General features: G+C 44.6%; 1 protein-coding gene and 1 long non-coding RNA gene across 7 annotated transcripts in view; both read right to left on the bottom strand.

Annotated features, from left to right (window-relative positions):
* Positions 1-614: 614 nt before the first annotated feature.
* LOC141571697 (uncharacterized) lies at positions 615-3809 on the bottom strand. The gene is made up of 3 exons (XR_012496718.2): positions 3202-3809; positions 2474-2690; positions 615-1332 (listed from the first exon to the last, which is right to left on the bottom strand). It is a non-coding gene; the product is annotated as an uncharacterized LOC141571697 (long non-coding RNA).
* A 2880-nt stretch (positions 3810-6689) lies between these two features.
* The window catches only part of FYN (FYN proto-oncogene, Src family tyrosine kinase), a 204143-nt gene continuing 184725 nt past the window's right edge, over positions 6690-26107 (bottom strand). For all 6 annotated transcript variants that reach the window (XM_019735019.3, XM_019735015.3, XM_019735017.3 and 3 more), the window contains 2 exons: positions 19105-19236; positions 6690-7895 (listed from right to left, as the gene is read on the bottom strand). In XM_019735019.3, coding sequence (XP_019590578.1) covers positions 7687-7895; positions 19105-19236 — 341 coding nt within the window. In that variant the 3' untranslated portion in view covers positions 6690-7686. The remainder of the gene's footprint in view (positions 7896-19104; positions 19237-26107) is intronic.

Below are 26107 nucleotides of genomic sequence, written 5' to 3'. Positions count from 1 at the left end.
GGGATATTAGGATTGGGGAAAGCTCCTTTGCCCAACCAAAATGGTCACCCATAAGATAAGAAGCGCTGAGATTTGGGGGTTCAAGTTTCAGCCTCTTGGGACCAGCAGGGTAGGGAGAAGGCAGGATTAGGCCAACAAGGAGAAGCAGACAGAAAGGTCTGCAAAAAATCAAATCTAAGCGCTGGCTTTAGTAAGTAAATAATGGCCCTTTGTGGAGAGACGGGGGTGAAGAGAATGAGTGAACACCTAAATAAAAATGCGATGGTTCTAGTGGGGATGAAGAGCAGGGGTGAGGAGAATGGGAGAAGAAGGAGGAGAGGAAGGAAAACGAAGAGTGTTTGGTATGGGAGCAACTGCTGAGGTGAAGGGTCTCTAGCCCACCGAGGGAATGCCACCCCACTTTTGATCACTCTGGTTCTGCAAACCTATATTAGTCATGAACAAATATAATTCATAGCAATAGCACAGCTTCTGAATGTCAAAGTGGAGTACATGACGCCTTTTTATTTCGGATATTATAGATTGCAAAATCCTTACAGTTGGAACAATGTTCTCTCTCCATTTTGCATTTGATGCCGAAACAGAATCCTAGCCAAGCACAGCTTTTTGTTTTATCTGTGTATCTTCCAAGGTCTCCTTCGGCAGCAAGCACGTTGCTTTTGTTCTTGGCTTGCTGTTTTAAGTATGACTTTGCTACATTTCCATTTTCCCTACAATTCAAAATCAAGTACGTATTTGATTTAGAGCAGAGAAATACTGAATAGAAGGAAGCATTACTTTCCCCCTCTCGAACATGGAGAGGTCATGGTTAGTGATAGCTATGACAGTGATTAATGCCTCACGCTTTCACTTAGAGGCCTCCAGGAACCCACAAACAAATATTTTCTGAAATTTGAAGGTGAGAGGAGGGGGTGAAGTGGCTCACACAGGATTGTCTGATTACAGTCTGATTCCTCTTCCCCTTCCCAATTATCTCACAAATTGTGATTTGGTGAACAGAACTGGAGCTGTTCATATTTTCAATCAAACTAAAGTCCACTGAAGTAAAAAAATTATGCATTTTACATAAATGATGCGGGCAAATTATTATTCAGTTTTTAACAGGGGTTTTTCCATCACTTTGCAGTGCACAATGTAATATGGTTAATTTACCAGAGAGCATTGTTATTCATTCCTTAATTCTCTAGGCAACTGCTGCCACTTGCTCACCATTTCCTTGCTGCTCTCTGGGAATTGACAGACCTTCCAGTTCCATTTAAGGTGGTTTGGAGTGATCTCTAGAGGCTCCGCCTCCCTCCTGGTATCTGCCGGGGCTCACCCGTTGGGAGGAATCTAAAAATGAAAGAATTCACATACCTGGATTTAGTTTACAAGAGGCTTTAAATGGATCCTTTTGTAAACATACCCAAAAAACAAAAAGATTAAAATCTCTTGCTATTTAGTAATATTTCCCCATAGTATTACATGTACGCTTTTCATTAAAAACATATCTGATTATACCCATTTCATTCTCTCTTGCTTCCAATTAGCTACTCATTGACTATTACAAAGCAAGCACTTGATAATTAACCAAAGGAAAAAAAAATCCAAAACAAAATAACTAGAACGTCTTGCAACTGGTACTAAGTACCTTCTTTCAAGAGTTTACACATTGCGTGATGATGGAAGCAAAAGAGGCTAGTAAATGAAAGGAGAGGAATGACATAAATGGGAGAAAACCCCCTACTAATCATTGTTAACAGAGGTAGTGAGGAGTTATTACAAGCTTCCTTCCCAGCAATTCTTTTATTCTCATACTCTATAACTGTATTTCAAACTACCTTCCAGCTGGGCCATTGGAGACGACAACATGTCTAAAACCTTTCTCTCTGTCCTTTACGGTGTTGTCTACCCTCCCACTAATCAGAATAAATGATGCTGCTATATGCTTGTGTGTGTGTGCGTGTATGTGTGCGTGCGTGCGTGCGTGTGTGTGTGGAGAGGGAGAGATAGAGAGATAGATAGATACATAGATAGATAGATGTTGATTTTCAGTTTTCTTGGTGTGGTTTGTTTTTTTCATTTAGATGCATTTGCTGAGCACCTTCTATATTTAAAGCATGAGCTAGCCCCTAATGGGGGTTGGGTATTTGAAGGAAACACATCCAAAGGCAAAAAACACTGGGCCTACCATTAGGCAGTACATAATCTACTTGTCCTTTAAGACTGAGTTTAGGCATCACCTCCAGGAAGTCGGCCCTGCACTCCCTGTTCTGGGCTGGACGGCCCTCCTTTGCTACCACCTGTGCTTCCACCTAGCGGAGAGCTTATCTCTCTTATCTCTTATAGGTCTCCATCCTCACTGGACTGGGAATATTAATTGTCTCTTTGACTTTCTAGTGCTAAGCACATGGTCAAGTTCCACAGTGAGTATCCAACAAATGTTTGGAGAACAAATGAATGTCCTTACACATATCCACCGTCATCTCGTTACCTTGAACAGCCTTGGCAAAGGACCCCTCTCATCCCAGCTCTGGTTTCTTCCTCCCTGTCCACTGTCTCCATCCTGTCTCTTCCCATCTGTTGCCATCTTGGACAAGCCGGCTGACCTGGCCAGACCGGCCTTCTAGGCAGCTCTGGATGGTTTTCCTCTTTTCATCATCAAACCTCCTTGTCTTCTGTCCTGTTCTCAGTCAGGGGGCTGTTCCTTGCTGGGTGAAGAAAGAGAATCAGACAAGAGAATTCAAATCACTGGGGGTTAATGTTACCTCTCCCAACTACAGGATTTTTGCCTTAGTGGCAATATTTCACAGACATCTTCATGCTGTGCTTCTCCAGCAGGGCACAGGAAACCCTTGGTCATGCAGAGGTATGCGTAGACACTACAGGTTAACAACCCACAACCTGAAGGTCTGGGAAAATAATTTTCTATGAAGACAAAGATGAACATCTTAGGAATATAGTATCAAGTTTTCATAAAATTATGGTAGAAAGTTAAGAGTGAGACCTTGAAGGCCTCAGGTCCCAGAGGATACAAGTGTATTCCCTCTGGTGTTGGGGCGCGTTCTGGGGAAAGGTTTGGGAAACATGGTGTTCACTTCAGGCTATAAACTACATTCACACAGTCAGGGCGAGTGCCTTAGGCAGCTCTCAGCGAATCCAGGTGTTCTCAGCAGGTTTCTTGGGTAAGTGTGGCATTTGCAGGTCAACCATTCACCCTACCTGACAGCATCCTCCATTCAGCCGTCAATCCATCCTGCATCTACCATTGGCTCATCCGAGCTCTCGGTGCAGGGAGAGCAAGTGAACGAGTTAGGCAGTTGGTTCTCAAGGAGCTCACAACCTGGCAGGGAAAATGCACAAAAAGAAGAGCCATATTATTAAACAAATTATTAGAAGAGTTGTAAGTATTCTGGAAAGGAGCACAGTGTTCTGGCTGCTGGGGGTGCCGTCGTTTGTCGCTGATCTCATTTTCTTTAGAAGAGTCCCTGCCACACTGGAACACCACTTATTTTTATTTTCAGTCCTCAGAATTAATTTTTCGGATAAAGATATATCCCTCTGGCACCCAAGGGATTTTGAGTATTTTGCATGTTTGGAAAGAATGAGATACGATTTAGGAATTTATTATGGAAAATTTCTAGGAATATAGGTATACATAAATTATGAAGGTCCATTTGATATTTTAAAGATATTAAAGATACTAATTGTTCATTATTTTTTTCGCTGTAATCTATTTTTGAGAATTAAATAAAAAACATATTGGGATCTGCTTTAGTAAATCTGTACCCCACGTTATCATTGTTAGAATAAAATTTCGTTTGAACTTCCTTTCCCCCCACAATTACGCCTTCTCTTTTACCCTCCCTCTCTCTCTCCTCCTCTCCCTCCTTTTTCTTCCTTCCAGCATATATTTGGACAGCCTAATTGAATCCCAACAGTATAATATACGAATATAGTGGTAAGATAGCCAACAAAAGTCACATAAACCTATTAAAATACCTTTCAGGAACAAATTGACCAAGCACCATTTTATCCAAACACAACTTGTTAGGAAACGCCTATTCTGTCAAGTGAGGTTCTCTTGTCCTGAGCCATGAGACAAGAACGGATGACATCCCTCATGCAGGGCTTCAGTGTGATTCTCCTCGGCGCCCTGCTGAAAACCTTACCTTCTTTCAAGACTCATGAAAGAACCACTCCAATTAATATAGTATACATTCTTAAGATCCCATAGGGAATTTCAGATAAAAATTTTGCAGCTCCAGTGCTACTAGAAAAATCCTCTGGTGCCAAGATTTAGCCACAGGAGGATTCCTGTCTTTCTCCAGGTAAACACCCTCTGGCGCTTGTCAGGAAATCTTCAGTAGTGTCGTTTTTTGAGGGATTATGAATACTCTTAACTTTTCTCGTGGAACTGCCTGGTTCTGCGTACACCTTTCTCTGCCGTGATCACGGCAAAGCGAAATGCATCGTTCGCTTCGGTCTACACCCCGTTGCCCTTACACAGGGCAGGCCCCGCAGTTACTATGGGCTTTCTGGTCCTCCCAGCCCATGGGTGCACCGTGAATGCAGTGGCTCAGAAGACAGACAGTGTGAGGAGACTGTAAGCCGCAGGGAGCATGTGTCAACAGAAACCATGGTGTCACATTTACAATGTCTGAGCTTTGTCAAGTTGTCTTCTCCAGGTTTCTTATTTGACTTTATGAAAGAAACAGTTTATTAGGAAGTCTCCCTATGCAACACAGCAATGACAGGTGCCAGCTCTCCCCAGGGAATAGAACAAGTACTTACTCTTTACTACCAGGGTACAAGGACAAAAAATATTCCCCCATCACTTGCTACTACAGTACCTTTCAAGATACTTTTCTTTCTTAACAAGAGAACTGGTCAGAGAATTCAGCATCTTTACCCCAAACTGCTACAACTTGTGAGGGAGAGAGGCTTCTTGGGAGGTGTTAGGTGCCCCCGGAAGGGGATGTTTCATTTGCCTGGGCTGGTCTACCTCAAGGATAGCTCTTGACAGCACATTAGCTTCTTGGAAGAAAAAAACCCCGAAATGCCTCTGATTTCTTTGTATTTATAGCTACTCTTTTACTGTTATTCTGCAACCCTACTCCAAGTGCTTCAGAACAGGTCCAGTGTGCTGCATTTTGGATGAGTGCCCTCGAGTTAACTCAGATCCTTTGTTTTCCTTCATAGGAGAGAATCCACAACGAACTCAATTGATGAATCAAAGGCTATACTTTGGTTTAAAGAGACTGTTTTTTCTTTAAGAAAAAACAGGTTCTTACGACTTTTTCCAGAGTTTTTTTGAATGACCCAAGTCAAAAACATAAACAAAAATCCTCCAGAGAATATTTGCAAATTACCTAACCTAGTGGGATGTGAACATTAAAAACAAAGTTATCTTTACAAATATCTACAACATGTTAATATATTGCCCAGTAATTGATAATAATTATATGTAATAAGATCTTTGAAATTTTACCCATTTCAAATTGTACTGATTGTATTAATACCAAAAACAATTCCATAAAGACTTGGTTAACCAGAAAATTCCTTTGTTTCATCTTTTTTTTTTAAAAACCCTTTTTTGGGAAATCCTTTCTAAATACAAAGGTTATTTCAGCAAGAAAACTGTCCACCTCACATGATTTCACACGACACCAATGATTTTAGAATCACAGGATCTTAGGTCTGAGGGACCCGACGGCAAATCTTGTCCAGCCCCCTCATTTTACAGACAGGCCTCGAAAGCAAGAGACGCCGGGTAACAGTTCAAGGTGACCCAGCTGGATGAGTGAAGAGCCAGGGCTGGACAGTTCCCTAGTCTTCCCACTGCCCCTTCTACCACACCAGGCTATTTCCCTGCTTAGCAAGTTCATTACAGAGGTGGAGGGGCACTGGGAAATACTGACTCCGGGACAAGAAAGATTCTCCCTGTAATTGTCTCATTCTCTTTGTAATTGTGTCTCCTACTAGTGAGACACAGAAAATTCTAGTTAGAGAAAATGTCTGATAAATTAAAATGTTAACGTATGCCTAGTCTTGCTTTACCAATCCTCTGAATTAGCTAGACAATAGCCTCGCCTTTTGGGAGAAAAAAAGAAAAAAACACTCCAGGTGTCCTGAATGTTTCTGTCATTTGGAAATCATTGCACAATGGTTAAATTCACCAGGTGAGTCCTTACCACTTGGTGTGGAAGAGATATACCACTACTAGAATACCTTCTATGATTTAAACAAATGAACAAAAAAATTCAAATGTAAAATGCTCTCTTTTTAATTACTAAATTAAGAAAGTTAAACAATTTAAAAATGTAAACTCACAAATAATTCATAACAAAAAAGGAATTAAGACTTCAGAGTTGCTACTCAGTATTAAAAACTCAATAGAAATAGGCTTTTTGATTTTGTGGTTGTTAAACATGTAATTCAAGGTTGGTACAAACAGCAACTAAAAATGTAATACTTTTTTTTTTCTTTTTTCTTTTTTTTTTTTTGTGCATCCCCATGAATTGTAAAGTAGTGCATAGTTATTCCACTGGAGAACTCTTGGACATATAGAAAGTCATTTCATTAGCAGTACAGGACATTTAAAACACTTATTTTACAATGGGAAATGTACAACCCCCACCCTCACCTTCCCCATAAGTTTTAGTTCCATGAGAAAGTTTAGCAGGTTGCCATGACTACGATGCTATGGGTTTTAGACCATTTAAATGTGGTTACAAGATTTATTAAATAAAAACGTTTGAAACATTTCAGCATTCATATTTTTATACAAGAAGTTTGTGTGGTATCTTCCGGTTCCCCTGGTAGTATCGGCCGTTTGCTTGTTTAAATATGGTCACTTTTAAGTTTCAAGGACAAATCACAGTAAGTCGAAACACTGAAACAGAACTTGTGAATTCATCTTGGGGTCTGCTGAAAAGAGCCAAAGTAACAGCCATCTACAGGGACAGTCATGAACCAAGAGTGCAATCCAAATTAAAAAAAAATCAAAAAAAAAATCATGCTTTGCAAAAGCCAAAAATGAGGCTACTGGTTTTTCAGAATAACACCAGCGCTTTTATATTGATTCTGCAGTAAAATCCTCACTCTGGGTCTCGAAGCTTTGCAGCCCAGGTTGGCCAGTCTCCACGTTAGCACCCACATGGTGTATGTACAGGGACGTATATATGATATGTTATTCATATGTATAAAAAGAAAAAAAACAAACGCCTGTCCTGATTGGTTTTTGTTAAAACATGAAAAAAAATTTTATTGTTTTAGACAAAGAGGCCACGTTTGGAAAATAATACTTTTTTTTTTTTTTTTTTTTTTTTTTTTTTAGTTGAATCAGGTGAAGACAGAGTTAAAATCACATAGGATTTGCATTTTAAAAAAAGGAAAGCACTAGGATTGTTGGCACTGGAGTAACTATTTACACTGAACAGAGGTTTGGCCTTTTACGTAACATCGATACAATGCGTTTTCCAGTCTGAGAAATAACAAGGTTCTGTCTCATATGCTTCACAGAGGAGGTTCGGATTTGGGGACAGTGTCATTAATGAGGGCCGTGGAAGTTCGTCAGCTTCAGAGTCACATGCAATCTGATCCTGGACGGTTCTCGCTGCTCCGGAGCAGCTGGCTACAGAATTGAAAGCTAATGGGGAGGGTGGGAGGCCTCGCGGACAAGGCCTCTCTCTGCTGACCCAGGTCTCACAGGTTTTCACCAGGTTGATACTGGGGCTCCGTGGCCGTGAAGTAGTCTTCCAGGAAGCCCTGCAAGTACTCGAAAGTGGGCCGTTCTTCTGGGTCCTTTTTCCAGCAGTGGATCATGAGCTCGTGTAGAGAGATGGGGCAGTCCTGGGGACAGGGCATCCTGTAGCCGCGCTCCACCTGCTCCAGCACCTCCCGGTTGTTCATGCCTGCGGAGACAGGGGCAGTGAGAGTGGGTAGCTGCCAGCTGCCAGGCCCGGGGCCTGCCCTTTCTCCTCCTTTGAGCCTGGTGGTTAAGCCACGTTGAGGGCCCCACTTCACCCAGAGCCGAACTCTGTCTTTAATGGGACAGCACATCACTCAGACATAAAGAAGGAATGCACTACTGATACACAAAAACCCAGATGACAGATCTCAACAGCGTTATAAGTGAAAGAAGCCAGACACAAAAGGTACCATACTGTATGATGTCATTTATGAGAAATTCTAGAAAAGGCAAAACTACAGTGATAGAAAGCAGGTCAGTGGTTGGGGGGAAAGGGGAGGTGAGGCCGGCAGAGGGGCCGCAGGGAGCGTGGAGGGGTGATGGAAACATTCTCTATCAGGGTCAGCAAACTAATCCTGTAAAGGCCAGACAGTAATGTTTTAGGCTTCACGGGCTGCATACGGTCTCTGTGGCACATTCTGTTTTCCTCGAACCCTTTGAAAATACACAAAACAAAAATGGGGGAGCTGCGTTTGGTCCGTCCGTGGCAGTAGTGTGTCCTATATCCTGTGATGGTGTACGACTTATGTTTGTCAAAAATCATTGTAGTCTTAACATTGTTGAATTCTATTGTATGTAAAAAATTACACTTTAATTAGGAGGACAAAGAAATATGAACGACGCAGACAAAAGAAAAAAATCCATGGCATGAAATATACACTGTTCCTTGTTTATAGCATCTATAAGCTCCATTTATGAACTTCATAAATTAGCCTTTCTCCTTCTTGCCTGGGCAAGCTCTTGGTGCCCCACCCTGCAAGATCTGCCATCATGCCACCATGGCTGGGCACCATCTAGCCCAGTGGCCCTGAGGTGCCCTGAGGTTTGGCGACTTTGATGGGGAGACAGGGTGTCTCCAGGGCCTGTGTTTTACTGATGACCTCGGAAAGGCCATCTATCATTTGAGACCTCTGTGACCTTCTGGGGGAGTTGCCTCATGTTGAAACATCAGGCTACAAGGCACTCACAGGAGACACTTTGAGAGATTGCGAACTCTTTGGAGAAGGCAGACTCGCCACATGTTGGCTTTCTCGACAGAACAGGAAATACCACATTTGGGGTGAGGGGAATGACCTGACCTCTTTCCCAATCACGGCCAGGCACTATTCTCTAGTTTTCCTTCCCTTTTGTGCCATATCACGTTCTGCCATCGCCTGCCAAGCCCTTGTATGTTTTGGTTGCCCCGAGGCCCTGCGCCTGTAATCTGAAATCCTCCCCACCTTCTGACCCGGTTAGTTTACAAAAGCAAGAACCTAGTTTTAAGCCATACAGAAACCTAGACTTCTTTCCCTGTCTCTCAGGGGTATAACCAGCAGGGCACAGCATACACATAGCAGCTCCCTTTATCTCGGGAGGAGCTGACAACCCTCAGCTAGAACCCTGTAAGCCTGTCCAGACCACAACCCTGCCCCCCTGCGTAGAGGACACCCAGCTTTGGGATCTGTTGCCAATTTGCTTTGCTTTGTTGCTAGTTTTGGGTTTATCCTGGCTCCTGTGGCTGTCAGCCATGGCCCTGTCAGTCACATGTTTGTGAATCCCTTTAGGAGGCTTTCTTTTTCTCTGCCACTATCATTTCTTGAGGTGATAAAATCCATATACGATTCCGGCTCTGTTGAAGTAGGTTCGCTTTAATTGTTCTAACACAACCTACTCACATTTTGGGGTGACCCTTATTTCAGTAAGAGAGGTTTGGTGAATGAGACTGGGTACCATCATGCCTGACTTTCCAGGTTATCTTCTTCAGTTGGATGTTTGATTAGCTCTGTGGCTAATTAGCTTAATTAGCTCCAACTGCTTAAAGCTCATTTGAAAACGTAGGATGGGGCGAGGAGCTGGAAGCAAGGGGAGGAACCCAGAGCCGCCAGGACAATGCCCTGCAGTACCCTGGACAAGCAGGGTAAAGGACAGGGCCCACAATTTCCTTATTCACCGTTCACAAATCCAACAAGCTCTGGAAACCAAAAGTTCTGGTAACTCACTTGGCAGCAAAGCGGATCTGAACTGACGTCATTTGGCCATAAAACCTCACATGCTGTGAGGCTATTTACTGTTTTGATTTATTCATACATATTGCTGCAGAAAGAAGAATGCATTTGAATACTGAGTGCTGCCCCAGACTTTCCTAGGGTGTTATACAATGTATAGTTTATGCACTGTATGGACTTGCTAAAAAAAAGAAAAAAAAAGTCTGATTCTGGAAGCACATCCGGTCCCAAGGGTTTTGGCTGGGAAGCCTTGGCACGAGTGACAGCGGCTGTCACACTCCAGCCAGCCCCGAAAGGTTAGGAAGAGAGCACAATCACATACCAGGGCTGGCATTCTCCAAAGTGTTTGCTTTGTATTTGAGCACAGTCTTTGGTTTCATAGTATCTCAGAAGGCACAAGGCCTAAACCTGCAGAAATCCCTTGTCCCTGCCCTTGCCAGGAGCCTGTACAAACTGGAGGAAAGACAAGCAGAAGGTCTGAACCTCAGAGGGTCTGACAGGTCCTTCTGGAGATAGTCACAACCCGTCTCCCCCCCAAACACCTTGTAATGCTTTATTCTGGCACTTGGACTGTCCAAAATGGCACCAAAGAGTTTAATTAAGCATTCTTCTATTGCTCTGTGGTGCTTATGTCAGGAAACGTTTCATTAAAAAACAAAAAACAAAAAAAACACCCTATTCAAATGGAAAGATTTCATGTATTTTTTTTTTTTTTAACTCTAAATTCAGTCTCCACCGATGGAAAGTTTAATTGACCCCTTGGGTCAAGCCTATTTCTCCAGTGCTCTGCCCAAGCCTAGGACACAACAGATACAGCAACTTGACCCTCCACACGTAGTGTCTCCCGAGGCCACCTGATTCCTGGGCAGTAGGCGACCAGGACACGGAGCTGTAATTCGGCCCACGCAGGACCAGGTTGCTGGCAGGCCAGTGTCAGCTCCCACCTTCCCTTTGCCTTCTCGTGCCTTCCCTCCACAGGCCTCTCAAAGCATGGGGAGCGCAGGTAACCAATTCCATGTAACGGGCCAAACAGAAACATACCAATGACAGCTTTGCTAGAAAAGTGGGGTATAAGACAATGCAACTGGCTGACAATGACACTGAATGGGAGTAGCTCGTTTGCAACCCCCCATAAACCAGAACCCACATGTGCTGACCTGATGAGCTGGTACCTTCACAATAGACTTTGCAACAATAACTGTATAATCAAGAGGTGCCCACTTAGCAAAGCTGAGGCGAGTTTTCACTTTACAATAACCAAATAGCCAAATTAAGTGGATCGTGTTCATATTTTAAAAACAGCATGACAACACAGCTACAAGAACTTTAAGAAAGCGTGTATTTCAAGAGTTTCTTTTTTAACCAAAATGGATTTTACTTGGTATACTACTGTAAGGTTGAGCCTATTTCACTTTTTCTTTTTAGAAGGTTTCATATTTTTGTACCAAAGAAAAGCGTTGTATTTCCCCTCGTGTAGCCACTTGCCCCAAGACACTGGCTTTCCCTCTACCTGGGAGGTGAACGGCAGGGATTGCGAAGGGAATATGTAGGAGCAGAGCCCAGGACGGTCAGAGAGGCTTGAGCACATGAGGATACTAGGAGAGAAGAATGTTTTTATTGCACGGACAGCGAGGGAGGAGGGCGCTTGGGAATGGTTTTCTTTTCTTTTTTCAGTGGGGAGAACGCCAGGGGAGAAACAGAATAGAAACTTTAAAATACCACGTACATGGGCATGTTTTAGGGAAACCCTGTCATCAGCAATTTGGGCCTCCAGGTTTCCGAGCTGCAACAGAGGTCATTTCTCAACAGGAGGGTGGTCTCCACCAGCCAGCGGTGTTTGACTGTGGAAAGTGCCATATTCCCAAAGTGTGTCTGGGTGTGTTTCCCGGTTCTCACCATCACGTCAGAGAAGGAGTGAGGGCTTGGCAGCCAGAAGCACAGACACACTGCCCAGTTTCACTCGAACGCTGTCCTCCTCTGCCCCCACCAGAGCCCCTGGCTCTCCTGCTCCCTCACTGGAATCAGTCAGGAAAATGGGCCATTTCCACGGGTCACTCTCACAGGGCACAGCTCAGTGGCACTCAGTTCACAGAAAACCCATGTAGCCTGCTGTGCTGGGGTTTGCTTTCAAATTCCTCTTCCCTAGATCCTCCTTGGGGGGCCTCCTGTTACCATGGATTTCAGGCTTTCCAACACGGTCATGAAGGCATCATTTCCAGTCAGTCTGCCCAAAACACTACAACTGACATTCTCCAGCCAAGTGGACTACACTCACTTCCTGCCGTTATGACTCTATTATCCTTTCTAAGTCATTTTGCTGGCTTCTTCTGGGTTTCTGATTTCGGGTCAAGTTTCCAGCTCTCACTTTCCAACGCTACTACATCCGGTTGCCAACAATATGTATTTTCATGGGTGTGCATTTTCTTTCCCTTCTTTCCTTTCTGTCCCCATCCCCCTTTCTTTTACACTTTCTTATTCCTCTTCTTTGAGCTATATATTAACTCAGTAGAGTCTCCTCTCTTTTCTTTAAGGTTTTTCAGATAAGGAAAAAAAAAATCTTATTTTCACTGGCAGAGCCACTACTTCTGACTGTATCTCTCATTGTGTCTGTCAGCAGGTAACCTGACTTCCCTGGCCTCAGTTTCTCCACTTGTCAACAAAATATCTCAACATTCACTGTGCTTTCAGCTGTTTGGAAAAAAAATGTCTCGTATGAAAAGAAGACTATTTGGCTTTATAGCTTTCTGTTTGTGCAGTTTCCTAATGTAGATCTCAGAGGGGCCACAGCTACACAATCAGGGATTTTAACTGGTATCTGTTCAAGTTCGCATCTGGATTTGACTGTGGGTTGCAGGAACCTGGATCTTGGTGCCATGTGAATAATTAAGCAGTTAAACAATGGGAATGATGTTCAAGTTATTAGACCCGCAGATTGCTTCTGCAAACTGAGCCTTCCATTCCGAGGAAATTACACTCTCTTGTGCATACAACCTTCCGTCAGTGGCTCCCTGGCTTCTCGGCCTACATCCTATAAAAAGGCCCTTCTAACTACTGTCTGTGGGGCAGCAGTGCTAGTGCGGGGAGGAAGGAAGCAGGGCTACGGTGATGGTGCTTGCTTAGTCCAAGCACGTGCCATCAGCTCCCCACATGCTCTGGTTGTCTTACTGGGCAACAAGCAGGCTGCTTCAAGTTAGGTTTAGGTATAGGATCAAAATTTTGGGCAGACAGATGCTGACCAAAGAGTACAGATGAAAATAAAGGAGTGACCTTGAGAAGGCACAATAATGAGAAGCTTTGCTTCTTTCCCCCAATCTTACCAGATAACCCGAGGACAGCTATTTTTATTATACCCACTGTATTCGTAAATACAGAAATGATGGCTACTCGGGTACCATAATACACAAAGGTCATTCAAGGTTGATAATATAGTATCATAAAGAACTCTTTTGTCGCTGAAAAGGAGAAGTGAAAAAGAGGGCAAGGGTGCGCCTGAGGAAGACCGTGGAAATGCACAGCTGAGAACGCGGAGCAGCAGGACGCAGGACGCAGGGGGGGAAGTCCCCTGGGCTGCTGCTGTCTTCTCTTATTCTGCTCCATTTACTCTCCACTCCTCTTCCTTGCCACACTGGCCAAGAGAAATCGTGCAGGAATCACGTGACAACATGATTCATGCGCAATCCATGCAGGATTCCCTCTGAGGGACTCCCCATGAGCCGACAGGAAAAGCTCCAGGGACGGTGGATGGGGCCAGGGCGGGCAGGGGCACAGCACTCTGGGCTAACATTAGCGGTTCCATCCTGTTGCCCATTCTCCTGACTGGAGAGTCCTAACCTCTTCCTACACCAAGAAAAAGCTGCTCCTGTTGGCATGCTGGGCACAGCAGCAGGTGACAATGATGGGCTGCTGAACACAGGGGACCATATGACTGCAGTGAGGGCTCTAAGGCATCTGAGTGGGGCAGAGGGAGGACAAGCGTAGGACTTCTTTAAGGAAGGTGCTAGTTTCACTAATTTCCCTTGCCTCTTCAAGTCATTATCAAGTGACTCGATTCATTCACGAAAGTCAGCCAGCTGTCACCTGCTAAAAGATTGGAAAGCATTTCAAATGCATGATAAATGTGATGTGTTTAAGAGAACGTTCCTGCTTTGCCAGATCCTGCCAAACTTACAAAGCAGATGTTCATTTGAGAGCCAGGGCACAGGATGGCCAGGACATTCTGCCTGGAATGGTACTGGAACAGGGCGTTTGAACTCACTACAGGGTCCGTTTCCCAAAACAACTTTGAGGACAGAGACTATCTCATGGCTGGGAAAGGCTCTGCAAGCTATGGGGCCAAATTAAAAATTCTTGTTTCAAAAACCTCATAGCCATGATCCTTTTTTTTTTTTTTTCTGTCCGATCCATCCATCTGTCCATCCATCCACCTCCCTTAAACTTGTTAAGAGTCTACTAAGGGGCAGACTCTGTGCTGGGCATTGGGAACACATAAACGGAGCTCTCTTGCCCTCAAATTGTTCAGAGCTACTGGGAAATACAGACGCCTAGACAGAGGCTTCAATACAGTCTACTGGGTATCATGGAAGTAAGCAGAAGGGACAACCCATGTGGTCTGGATGAGGAGAAGGCTGCACAAAGGGGGTGACACTTGGGGTGGGCTTGAAGGATTCTGAGGCAGTGAAGCTGAGAAGAGAGACTTGCATGTTCAAGAGAGATCCGTTGGTGTAAAGGGTCGGGGAGGGGCAAGAGAGAAATCACAAGTCAGACCATGTCCCTCTCCCAGCAACGCTGCTGCTCGGTGACTCCCCTTATCACTAAGAGTAAAAGCAAAACTTCTAACAATGACCGAGGAAACCCTGTGTGATCTGCCTGGAGACCTGCTTCCTCTGCTCCGGCCCCACTGGCCTCCTTACAGCTCTTCAGGGCCTTTGTGCTCCACCTCCCCAGCAGAAAGGCTCCTCCCCTATGTACCTAGCTGGTTTCCGGCTTGCTTCCTTCAGGTCTTTACTCAGATATCACCGTCCCAGTGAGGTTCTCCTTGCCACCTTTTCCTGACAACCTCCATTCCCTTCCCCGTTTTATTTTTCTCTCTACCTGTTACCACTACCAGCCAACACTGAATATACTTTACTTATGTATCTTTGTTTATTGCCTGTCTCTTCCAAGAAGAATAAAAGTTCATGAGGGCAGGAGTTTTTGTCCATTGGTTCAATGCTGTACTCCTGGTGTCTGACCAGTAACTGGCATATAGTAGGTGCTCAATAAATATTTGTGGTGACTGAAGAAGTTATGAAGGACTAGGCAAAACTAAGGCGTTTGCAAGGCAAAGGGAAGCCAGGGACATGTTTAACTAGGAGAGTACGATAACTGGGTCTGTGTTTTCTAGGATAGCAACTGGTGGTGACAATGATAGAATGGTGGGAGTGGGGTGGGGAGAGATTGGAAGCAGGAAATCCCACGAAGAGGTCACTGTATGAGTGGATGACAGCCTGACAAGGGGCAGTGGCCGTGGAGGCAAAGCAGAAAAGAAGGATTTGAAGGTGAAATGTCAGGTTAAAATGGAGAACTCTGATTTTATGCATCAGCCCCAGAAAACTGCTTTTATTTGTATTTCATTTCTCATATACAACAATCCATCTGTAAAAAATCAGCTCTAAACTGGATGCAAAGAACGGCTCTGAACCTTGGCTTATAGAAAAGCAAGCTAGATGGCTATGCTGAGAATGCATTCAGGTCAGGCTGCTACCCGGGAATTTGTAAAATGGAGCTGTTCTTTGTCACACATCTCAAAAGCAACCTACTTGTCTGGTTGGGTGATGCAACTCCTCCCTGTTAATCTCAGTGTCACATTTCAGTATTTTTCCTGTGGTTTCAAGGCTCTCATTCAATTGGAGCTCGTCCTTCTCTCCTTCCTTTTAATCCATTCCTTTTACAAAAATTGCTAACTAACCAACCAATCCAGTATTTTGTCTCCTCATCCTTTTTGCCCTTCATCTGGTCACACCTCACATACTCCATTCTAAGTTTCTTCTCTCATTCTTTCTTGCAGACCTTCTTTCATGCTGGGCAAAAACACCTGGAAAGCATTTTCATATAAGTCACCACCCCCTCCCTCAACCTCCATTCTCACCTAACAGCCAAAGCACCTTTTCTCCACGCGAAGGCAACAGAGGGAAGAAGGCCATTCTCAGGGATGAAAGAACTCAGAAAAATGTACTTTCACCAACTGTTCTTGGAAAAAGAATTATTGAACATATACTCTAATCCACTGAGAAATCACTACGCAGAGGTGTCGGAACGGAAGTCCTGACGGACAGGGCCTGGGAGTCTGGCTGGGGGTCCCAGCAACAGGCCGGAGGACACAGCACAGCAGACAGTCCCTCAGCCGCACACTGGCTAACGTGGCCACACCAACACACAGGGAGAACACGGAGAGGAAGGTCCTTCCTTTCCTGGTGACATCTGGACGAAGCTGAATGGAACCGTCTGCTCCTTAGGAACTGTTATCCTTCATTAAGGTAAGAAGTCTACGATCGGAATCCCTCTGTAAAAGCCTCTCCCTCAAGGAGAGTTTACTGTGAAGTCCAATTAAATACGATTATGGCTATGTTAAAAAACAAAACAAGAAGCACCCATGGCTAAGAACAGGCCTGGGAACAATTTTCTGTGGACTTCTGTGGGGGAGGAGCAGCTTATGTCCCTGCCCTGCTGACACAGCTCCCTGGCCACTGCTGCCAGGCCCCAGGGCCTCCCCGAGGCAATGGACGAGTGCTCTCAGGATGGGCTCTGGCCAGCCTTGCCAGCTCTCCCTCGGGCACTTCACCTCCCTCACAGCCGTCTTCTTCTCAGACTCATTGTCCTGCAGCTCCTTGAACTGGCGCCATCCTCTCAGGCCTTGGCGCCTTCCCACATGCCTGTCTTCGTCTGGGACCCTTTTCCTTCTTTGACTAGAGGAGGAAACCCTACTTGCCTTCTTCTCCATGAAGCTGCCCAGACACAGCCCCCTCTCTGCCTCGCTCACTGCCTCAGGGCGGCTACCAAAGCTCCCTGCACATGAGCACTTGCTCACTGTCATAACTACGCGTGATAACGTGGGCTTAGGTCTCACGTCAGACTCCTCTGCCATCCTCCCAGGACGCTGAGTGAAAGGCCCCCTCAGTATCTGTTGTACTTAAACCCCTGAATCAGGCGCCCCTGACCCCACCGTCAGCATCCCACAGTGGGTAAAGGCACGTTACCCAGGCCTTGAGGACGATTTCCTCTAATAATACATAACAGAAAAGGCTGATTTCTTCCTAGATTTGATGCCTATTTTATCTCTGTGACTGTAATGAGTGCAGGGGCTACATTTATTTGCTCGCTGTTCTATCCCCGGCACCTAAAACAGCACCCAGCTTCAGGAAGGTGCTCATCAACGTATGCTGAGAGTATGAATGTCTTGTTTGTACTTATTTCCCAGGTAGGGCGAAATGCCAGGCACAGTTCACACTTACTGACGACGCTATATGCTGAATGAACGAGTCCTGGTCTAAGTTGTGAAATGAGGCCATTCTCTTTATGCTAAAACCAAACCTGATAAAAAGACTCTCCCTGGAAGTACACACGTACCTTCCTTCTCTAAGGACCCCGCCCCCACCCCTTTGTCTGGGCTTTTCTGTGTGCGACCCTGGGAAACAAAAAGCGGCTTTGTATTACAGGAAGGCAAGGCTTCATAGCAACCAAAACAATATTAACCTTCCCCCCACCCCCCCACCCCCTTCCCCCAATTGCATTTAACACACCGGGTGATTATAAACCTGGGGAGGGGGTGCTCAGAAGAAATTAGTGCAAAATTCAGACAATAAAAAAAGGGTGCAAAACCTCGAGACCTGCACATTTTCCTCCCTGAGAAGCAACTCAGAAACCCCCGTGCTGTGCTCCCGGCCTCTGCAGGGCAGCCCTCTCTTCCGTGCTGGTTGGTTATTCCCACTTGCGCGTGGCGGGAGCAGCAGCCGCTGCAGCATCAATAAAATGGACTTCTACCCGTATCTCTAAATGCCCAGTGTGCTTCACAGACGAGGAATTTGTCAATTTGGCCTCTGTGCCAACCCGGCTCTCCTAGGAATCTCGAGGCTACACCAACCTAGAAAGAGATCCTCTTTCCTTCTTTGCATTCTCTGAAGATGGCCAGAAATAATCATAAAAAATGAACAAAGGGATTACAAATTAATCTGCCCTCACTGGCTCCCCTGACTGCAAAGATACGATTACAAACCCAGGATTTGTAAGAGACCTCAATTCCTTGTTAATCTCCACTATCGTTTCTATCATTGCTGTGTTTTTTAGAGCTCTTTTCTTAGGCAGGGGATGAAGGGGAGCTGTGTTCTTTCTTCACTCAGCAATAACTGAAAAATATGTCCTTAACATTTCAGAAAGCAGATCGTCCCTGCACTATCACCACTAAAGCGTGGAGGTGAAATGGTATGAGTGTCCTTTATGTCACCATCTATCTAAATTAATGAATTTAAGCGTGGATAACCTAAACCTGTGGTTTCTTTGGAGACCATGAATTTGATAATCCAGAAAATTCCAGGGCCTAAGAACGTCATTTCTTTACATTATACTTGTTTTTGTATAGCATATTTCGACTGCCCTGAAATGGGCAGTGAGTGGCCTCTAAATTGCGTGTCACGTGTGCCTCTGCTTTTTCTGGCCATCTGGAGTGGGGGCCTGCAGACGGAACAGGTCCTGGCATCTTCCTGCCAGCTTCATTCCATGGGTCAGCGCTAGCGAGTAATCAGAAAGCAGTGGGGGTTTTTCTCCTTCTCTTTCCCAGAGGAGTCTGCAAACTCCATTCAGGCGGAGGTTCTGCCAGTGACAGTTCTGCTCGGAAAGCCACGGACATACTCCTCCTGAGAGAGCAGAGGGTCCACACACTGCGGTGGACTGAAGTACTCCTACCAGCTGCTTGATGACATTAACCCTGGCACATACTTCATGGAGGCTGTTTGTCTACATACCATGGTGATGCCAGTTCTGCCTTTCTCTGGCTAAATACCTGCCCACACTCCACACTCATGCTCCGCAGAAAGCTGAGGATGGGGCTTAGAAGGCAAATGGGGGGAGGTTTCCCCAAATGGCGTGGAATGAACATCTAACGAGAGGCCCACTTTGGCTGTGTCCTGCGCTTACCGGGGTACGGCACTCTTCCTTTGGTGACCAGCTCTGTGAGTAAGATTCCAAAAGACCACACGTCAGACTTGATTGTAAACCTCCCGTACAGGGCTGCTTCGGGGGCCGTCCACTTAATGGGGAACTTTGCACCTGTAGAAAGAACACCTGGTTACTCATCACGCAGAAAGCATTGCACTGGGGATGCGGTCAGGGAGGAAAAGCACTTGGAAGCCTCTTTTGCAGGTAGCAGGTCAGAGAGGAGGATGGGAAGGAGGTGAAACAAGGAATGGACCGGGACTGAGAAGTTGTCCTGCCTCTGTGACCTTAAGCAAGCCCGTTTATTTTTAATTTTCCCATCAGGGTGTTGCCCTTCAAAGCCCCTTAAAGCTCTGGTTTCTAGAGCTTGCATCTATGACCACACCGAATGCCACAGATTAGGTCTGGAGGTGGAGCTAACTTGTGAATTAGGAACAAATTCATAAATTTTTTCTTTTGCTTTGCAATAACGTTATATTTTAATAAATACACATAGAATTAAATCATAATGCTACTCTCATGAATCCTTTGGTATATAAGACCAGAGTTTGCTTTTATGAGGTACATGAAAACCAAATCAAACCACCATGCTTCTCCCAGGGTGGAGGCAATTTGCTGCAGCCCATGTCTTATGTTGAAATGGGCTATATCTCCCCAAGGCCTCCCACACCTGTAGCAGAGAATGATTTCACCTCTGGCTGCTTCCCTCCTTACACTCTCTTCCCTCCACACTCCCCCCCCCCCCCCCCCCATACCGGCTAGCTTTAATTCCGGGATAGTTTTTTCTTCTGCACTGTGTGATCCCTTGCTTACCTCCCTCCCTCCCTTTCTCCTACCAGCCAGGGCGGGTACTATTTAATATTTGTTTTTAAAGAGCAGTCTTGCCTCGATGACTGTCTTATGAATTTGGTTTCTCAAGGCCAAGGAGCAAATTTCACACCAAAGTCAGTAGAATCCTTTCTTTCAAATTTCTCTGACCATTCCTCTCTCCAATCCAAAATGAAGGATGGGGTCGGTCCACCCTGCTCTTTACAAGGTTAGATGCATGTACCGGGAATTAAAATGGATTCAGCAGCCTATGTTCTCACACATTAGGCTCAGCAATTATAAAGCAGTTCCATACATTTCATTGAACAAACTAAAAGGAAAACACAAGGGATTTTTATTACTGATGTAAACACAATTATATGTTTAAAGCCTGTTAAATTTACTTAGGAGCTCCTAAAAAGAATCATACAAAGGCTAACAAAAATCAGAATCTTCGTAGTACCTTCTATAAAAAGTCTTAACGCTCAAAAGTGGCAAACAATTAAAATCTTTAAATTAGCATGGTTTTAATAACCAGAGGTGTGATAAATCACAGCAATTAGATTTTGTTTTAAATACAGTGCATGAAAACACCTTTAGCAAATGTAACTGGAATTTTCTGGCAATATAATTTTACTCTCCATCTCTTCTATGCCACAGTGAAATGAAATTAAAAAAAAAAATCTTACTATTTCATTATGTGACATCTCACATTAACACTGGAACAGAGAAGTTATTCTATAGTTTTCGTTTTGTGCACTGAGTTACTTGCAATTAGCTGTGTTTCTCAAGCATACTTATTTCTCCCTTTCTCTAAGTGCTTCATGATTCCACGCACACAGGCCCGGTATTCTCTGAACAGTCATTTTGTTTTAAAAGTTTCTTTCAAAGCAGTCTTCTCATACTTCCTCTCCTCGAGCATTCTGTTCACACAGCTTTGGACTCTGAGCCGCTGGGATTAATGTGATAGATTTTCTTTAGTGTGGAGAGCAGATTTTGCCCTGGACCAAACCTCAGCTGGAATTCTCTCATTTCAGAGAATTAAAGGTATATTAAATTTATTCCTATTTAAACCATCTCTTGAGCCAAATGGCTTGGAAATCTATGTCCATCTCTGAAGCAAATAGAACATTTTCCTCCCCTGTGCAGACACAAATCCTGCAATAAAATGACAAGTGAAAGGAGCCTTTCTGCCCTTCTTGGAATCATTCAACATCGGTAAAGGTATGTGTGCTGCGGAACGTAAACTTCAAATGTTGGATATGGGCATTTTGGATTTTCTGAGAGAAGATTTCACAATTTCAGATTAACTGTCTCCCCCACCCCCCGAATTTCAACATATCAGCCAGTTGTGCTAGTGTGCTTTATTATTTTCTCATTATAACATCTACAACAAGAATTACAATACATAAACCTTCAAAAAATAAGTTAGAACAAAGGCTGTAATGGATCTGTGATAGGAAATTGTTTGGAGGGAGGTGCTTTGACTTATTAGCAGGAGCTCACTTAAATTTATTTTGCGTCAGTTTTCTTTCTAAGATAAGCAAGTATTTATACCTAATACATCTTAGAGGGGAAACATAATATCTTTGTCCAATTTCTCCTACTTCTTTTCGGCCTTAAAATAGCAGGCACTGTTGACAAAAGAAGCTTCTCTAAAGATAACTCATATTGTCCTTTACAAGGAAGACAAAGATTAATAAATTAAAGCTGCTATAAGCTGTTAATCATTAACTAACAAAAGAATTAATCGATGCTCACTCTCCTATTCATCTCATTCCCTGGATCGCCCCTCATCTTGGTTTCCCACCTCCTGATGATACAGGTGCAGCTCCAAGTGGGGGAGAGTTCACCTGGGGTTTTGGGCGGGGGAAAGGGGTGTCTTTGCAAATGGCCATGTAGGTTGCACACTGCATACTCCAGTCTATGAGAACGGCGTCTCTAAGGTTGTCCAGTCCACCACCTATGCAATCCCATTGGTAGTCCTGTTGGGGGCTGAGATGGGTTCTTTCCTTGGATGAAGTCAGGAAAGCTCAGAAACCTGGAAGGAGGGATCTCCTGGGTATAGACACTGCCTTTCCCTTGAAAACAAAGTTCTATTCCCTCAGATATTTTCACAGATATTATGGCAGGCATAAAGTCAGAATCAAAGTTGTCCTCTACGCGGTATGGGTTTGCAGAAAAGAGAAGACAATGTCAGGAGACCTACATACACTACAACGAACTTGGCATTGTTACGTAACCAGTTGACTCATTCTTCCTGCATTGCTGTTTGGGAGCAGGATCAGATGGCAATGCAGTTTCGTTTCCTTTGCACGTTTTTTGGAGGAAATGTAGCAAACTAAGCAGGTATAATGAACTGAAAAAATGAAGGAATTATCATCACTCTGGTTTTTATATCTTACTGAATTACTTTAACAGTTTGGAATTCTTTTGAGCCAATAGACAAAGGCCATAAGTAATACATAAGTATTTATATATGGACTTGAAAGCCTCCTTTCCACTGAATGTTTGCCAGGCAATATTTGCAGATTTCACCACCTCCCAAGGTAAACTCATGGCTGAAAAGTCTGATTTGGTGCTGTCACTGGGGCCATGTCCTGGAACCACCATAAAAGTAGACTCTCTTTATAGTTTAGCCATGTACCTCCCTGGAATAGTATTCAGGACCACTTAGCCTTAGGCAGAATCATTTTCTGTGGTAAGCAAACACACAGTGTTTTAAATAATAATTTCTCACATACACCTCAATCCTGCTTCTCTAAATTCTGTTGAGATGAGAAACAAGTGGTGATAAGCGTTGTATAACAACAGGGGATCTTACTCACTCTCTTGGCTTCAATGACTGTCTTGATTCCAGTGATGCCTGCATTTGTGTCACCAGATGGGACCTCCCTCCCAAGTTCACGACCTCTGCAATGTCTCCACTGGGAAGTCTCAAAGGGCCTCTCACACACAACATTCAAAATTTATCTTCCCCACAATTCTGCTTCTTTTTCAGTGTTGGCGCCTTGTAAACTGCCTAGTTGATGATAGCAGCATGCCGGCAATGCTCGTCTGGATGCTGTGTCTATTTGTTCATCGCCGTGCACACAGACAGCAGCACACAGCCCGCCTGGAAAAGGAGCTCGACAAATCTGTACTGAGTCATCTTTGGCCCCGGCCGCTATTCTCCGTATTGAGTCCACTCCACATCTCTGAATGTGTCCGTTCCTCTTCATCTTCACTGCCCTCCTGTGAGTCCCCACTCGCTCACTGTCACCCGCCCCGACCCCTGCAATGGCTTTCCAGTTATGCCCAGAAGCACAGGCTGCTCCCTCCCCTACCTCTCCAGCCTCTTCCTGTGATTCTCGGCCTCCCCTCCTTTGCTCCCCGTCCCCACACCCAACCTCTCCAGTGACCTCGAACTGCTTCTACCTGCTGGAGGGCCCTGGGACAGGCTGTTCCCTTCGTTTAAAGCCCTCACCCCACTTCCATCCTAGGCCTAACTCCTGCTCCTCCTTTGTTCTGGGCCTATATGTCGTTCGCACAGGGAACCTTCGCCTAAGCACCCAGACAGGGGTAGGTTCCTTAGGTTTGTGCGGCCAGAATGTCGTGTTCTTTGTAGCTGTTACGATTCAAATGCAGTGGATACGTTACAGGTATGGCCTGCTTTTCGAAACTTCGCGTGATGCCCTTTTGCTTTTACAAACAACCTACATTACTACTTGTTTTTGCTAACGGAAAGAAATCCAAAGAGGATTTCCACTTTTACAAAATACGGCAAAAAGCAAAAACAGCGTTCCTGCTTGTTTTGCAGTGTGCATCACAGAGGCAGCGAGCACCTGGGACAGCGAGAGTGACACCGCCAAGCTCCTTCCCGGGAACTACACTCAGCATCTCAGCATCAAGCTGCCAGAGCTTTGAACTGGGTGTGTGAGCATCCGTGCTTTCTCTCAATTTATTTTGTGCATCTGTTAGCAAGATGTGTCCTGAGGTAACTGCTTCTTTGCTTTATGCTCCTTAGGCTTACGGAAGGTTTCTTAGGAACGCTCTCCTTTCTGATAGTGGGGGAACCTGGACTTGTCTGCAATGTGACTCTCTTGACAGACAGCTACTGTCCTTGACGTCAGGAATGTGTCTTTCTGGAGAGCCACCATCTCTCCAGTACTGAGCCCAGTAGCTGGTGCACGGAAGAAACTAGATAAAGAGGTATTGAATGGACGACAAGCTGGAGAACCGATCAGCCCTTCTGGTCTTCCCTTCCAGGCTAAACCCCCAGTTCCTTACAGGGCTTATTATCAATTCCCTGCTCTTCGGTGAGTCCTCTCCTTGTACTCAGTGACCAGCATCCCTGTCTGTCACCATCTGGATACCCTTTCAAGGGTATAACAACTGCCAACTACAAGAGGAAATCAGCCGTCGCACACTACTGAAACTTAAAACCCCCTGGAAAACCTGTGTTTTTAGTGCCAAATGAAGTGTGCTCAGATCCTCGTTGGGTCTGAGAGAAACTGTCTGAGGTGAAGGGGGCTCCAGACTTTGCTCTGTGAGGAGTACGGAGCCCAGTTTATGGGGCTACAGCTGGAGAGGTTATAGCAGGAGGAGGAGGAGGTGGCCAGCGGCCTTGGGAGCACTCACAGCAAAAGAAAGAGGAAAATCCTTTTCTGAATAGACTGGGTGAGAGCAGGTAATTGGACACCCATCATTCGGCCTCACCGGAGCATGGTCTTTCTCATTTAAAATAAGGTTAATAATCATCCATGCTGTAAGTACGAGAAAGGACAGGGCTGTGGATTTATTCAGTTATTAAAGTTGTTCCTCACAGCAACAATAAAAAGCCCACCACTGCGGGGCTGGTTTTGTTCTCGTTCTTCCTGCCATAAATACTTCTGGCGTTTCCCTACATGCTTGGCACTGTACTCAGTACTGTGGTGAACCCAACCTCCTGCCCTCAAGGAGCTTGCAGCTTAGTTTGGGAAGCAGATAAAATAAATGCACGGCAGCCATTATGGATGTCAGACAGTGACAGGTGCTATGAAGAATGACAAAATGGGCTACAGGACAGATTCTGTGGGGCTTTGCCAGCCATACTAAGGACTTTGGATCCCATCCTAAGTGTGATGGGAAGCCACTGGAGCGTGTGAGCACAAGTGGGATGACATCCCACCTCCTTCTTTCTCTCGTCTTTAAAACATGGAAGATAACACAGCGTTACCTTCGGAATGATTTGTGATGAGACCCAATGTGAAAAGCAGTCTGACTTTTCGAAACTCTTGAAAAGCATCATGACATTCTAAGGCTCATGGGTGTCTGTTGGTCATTAGCAACTGGGTAGGTTAGGCTTCTGTTGTCACGTCTGTCATCTTGTTTATTTAACTCCTGCCTCTAGTCACATTCGTGCTATTTTAGCCCACTTTTCAATGTGAATAATACTAATAATCTCAGGAACAAAGGAGTAAAACTTAGCATACTCTCACACTTTGTAAAGCTGAAACATTTCTATGAGAAATGAATGAATTATCTTTTCTGAGTTTATTCTTTCCTGATGTTCTTCCTTTCTTTCCAAGCATTTCTTTTGTCTCTGCGGTAGGCTCTTCTTCATTCCGCCCCTCTCTTAATTACAAGTGTCTGAGGAGCCTCAGGGTTGTATACTCTTTTCTCTCTGCCTCTTCCCTTGGGGAACACACCCTCTCGGACTGACCCTGCCCGTCATCTCTAAGTGAATGGGGCTGGATACATTAGACAGACTTTGTCTCTCATCTGAAGATTTCTTTTTTGATTTATAAATGTCTAAGGGACAAAGTCTCTATCCAGGGTATTCAACTTTATCTCAAATGTAGCAACTTGAATCTAAATTCACCTTCTACCAAGTCGTCTTACTATAAATAAGACATTTTATTACACAAGAGATTCTTGTACTAGGTAAAAATTTTTACTAAATGACTGATTTATAAGGTTTATTCTCTCTTTAATATTTTAGGATGCAAACAGAGTCCCTTTTTTCACTATCTCTTTTCTGGGGGTCAGATCACCATTCCGCCAGGCTTCAAGGCAAAAACCTGAGCGTGGGCTGGTCCTTTCCCTTAAACATCTGATCTAATCTATCACCAGGCTCTATTGTTTCCCTCTTTGACGTGTCTCTCAAATTTGCCCTTTCTTGTCTAAGCTTTCTGCCAAAACTTGTTTTGGGTCCTCA

The sequence above is a fragment of the Rhinolophus sinicus genome, chromosome 2 (genome assembly GCF_057876585.1).
Source record: "Rhinolophus sinicus isolate RSI-liver-muscle chromosome 2, RSI-T2T, whole genome shotgun sequence".
Classification (NCBI taxonomy): domain Eukaryota; kingdom Metazoa; phylum Chordata; class Mammalia; order Chiroptera; family Rhinolophidae; genus Rhinolophus; species Rhinolophus sinicus.
This window is presented reverse-complemented; position numbering and strand designations above follow the sequence as displayed.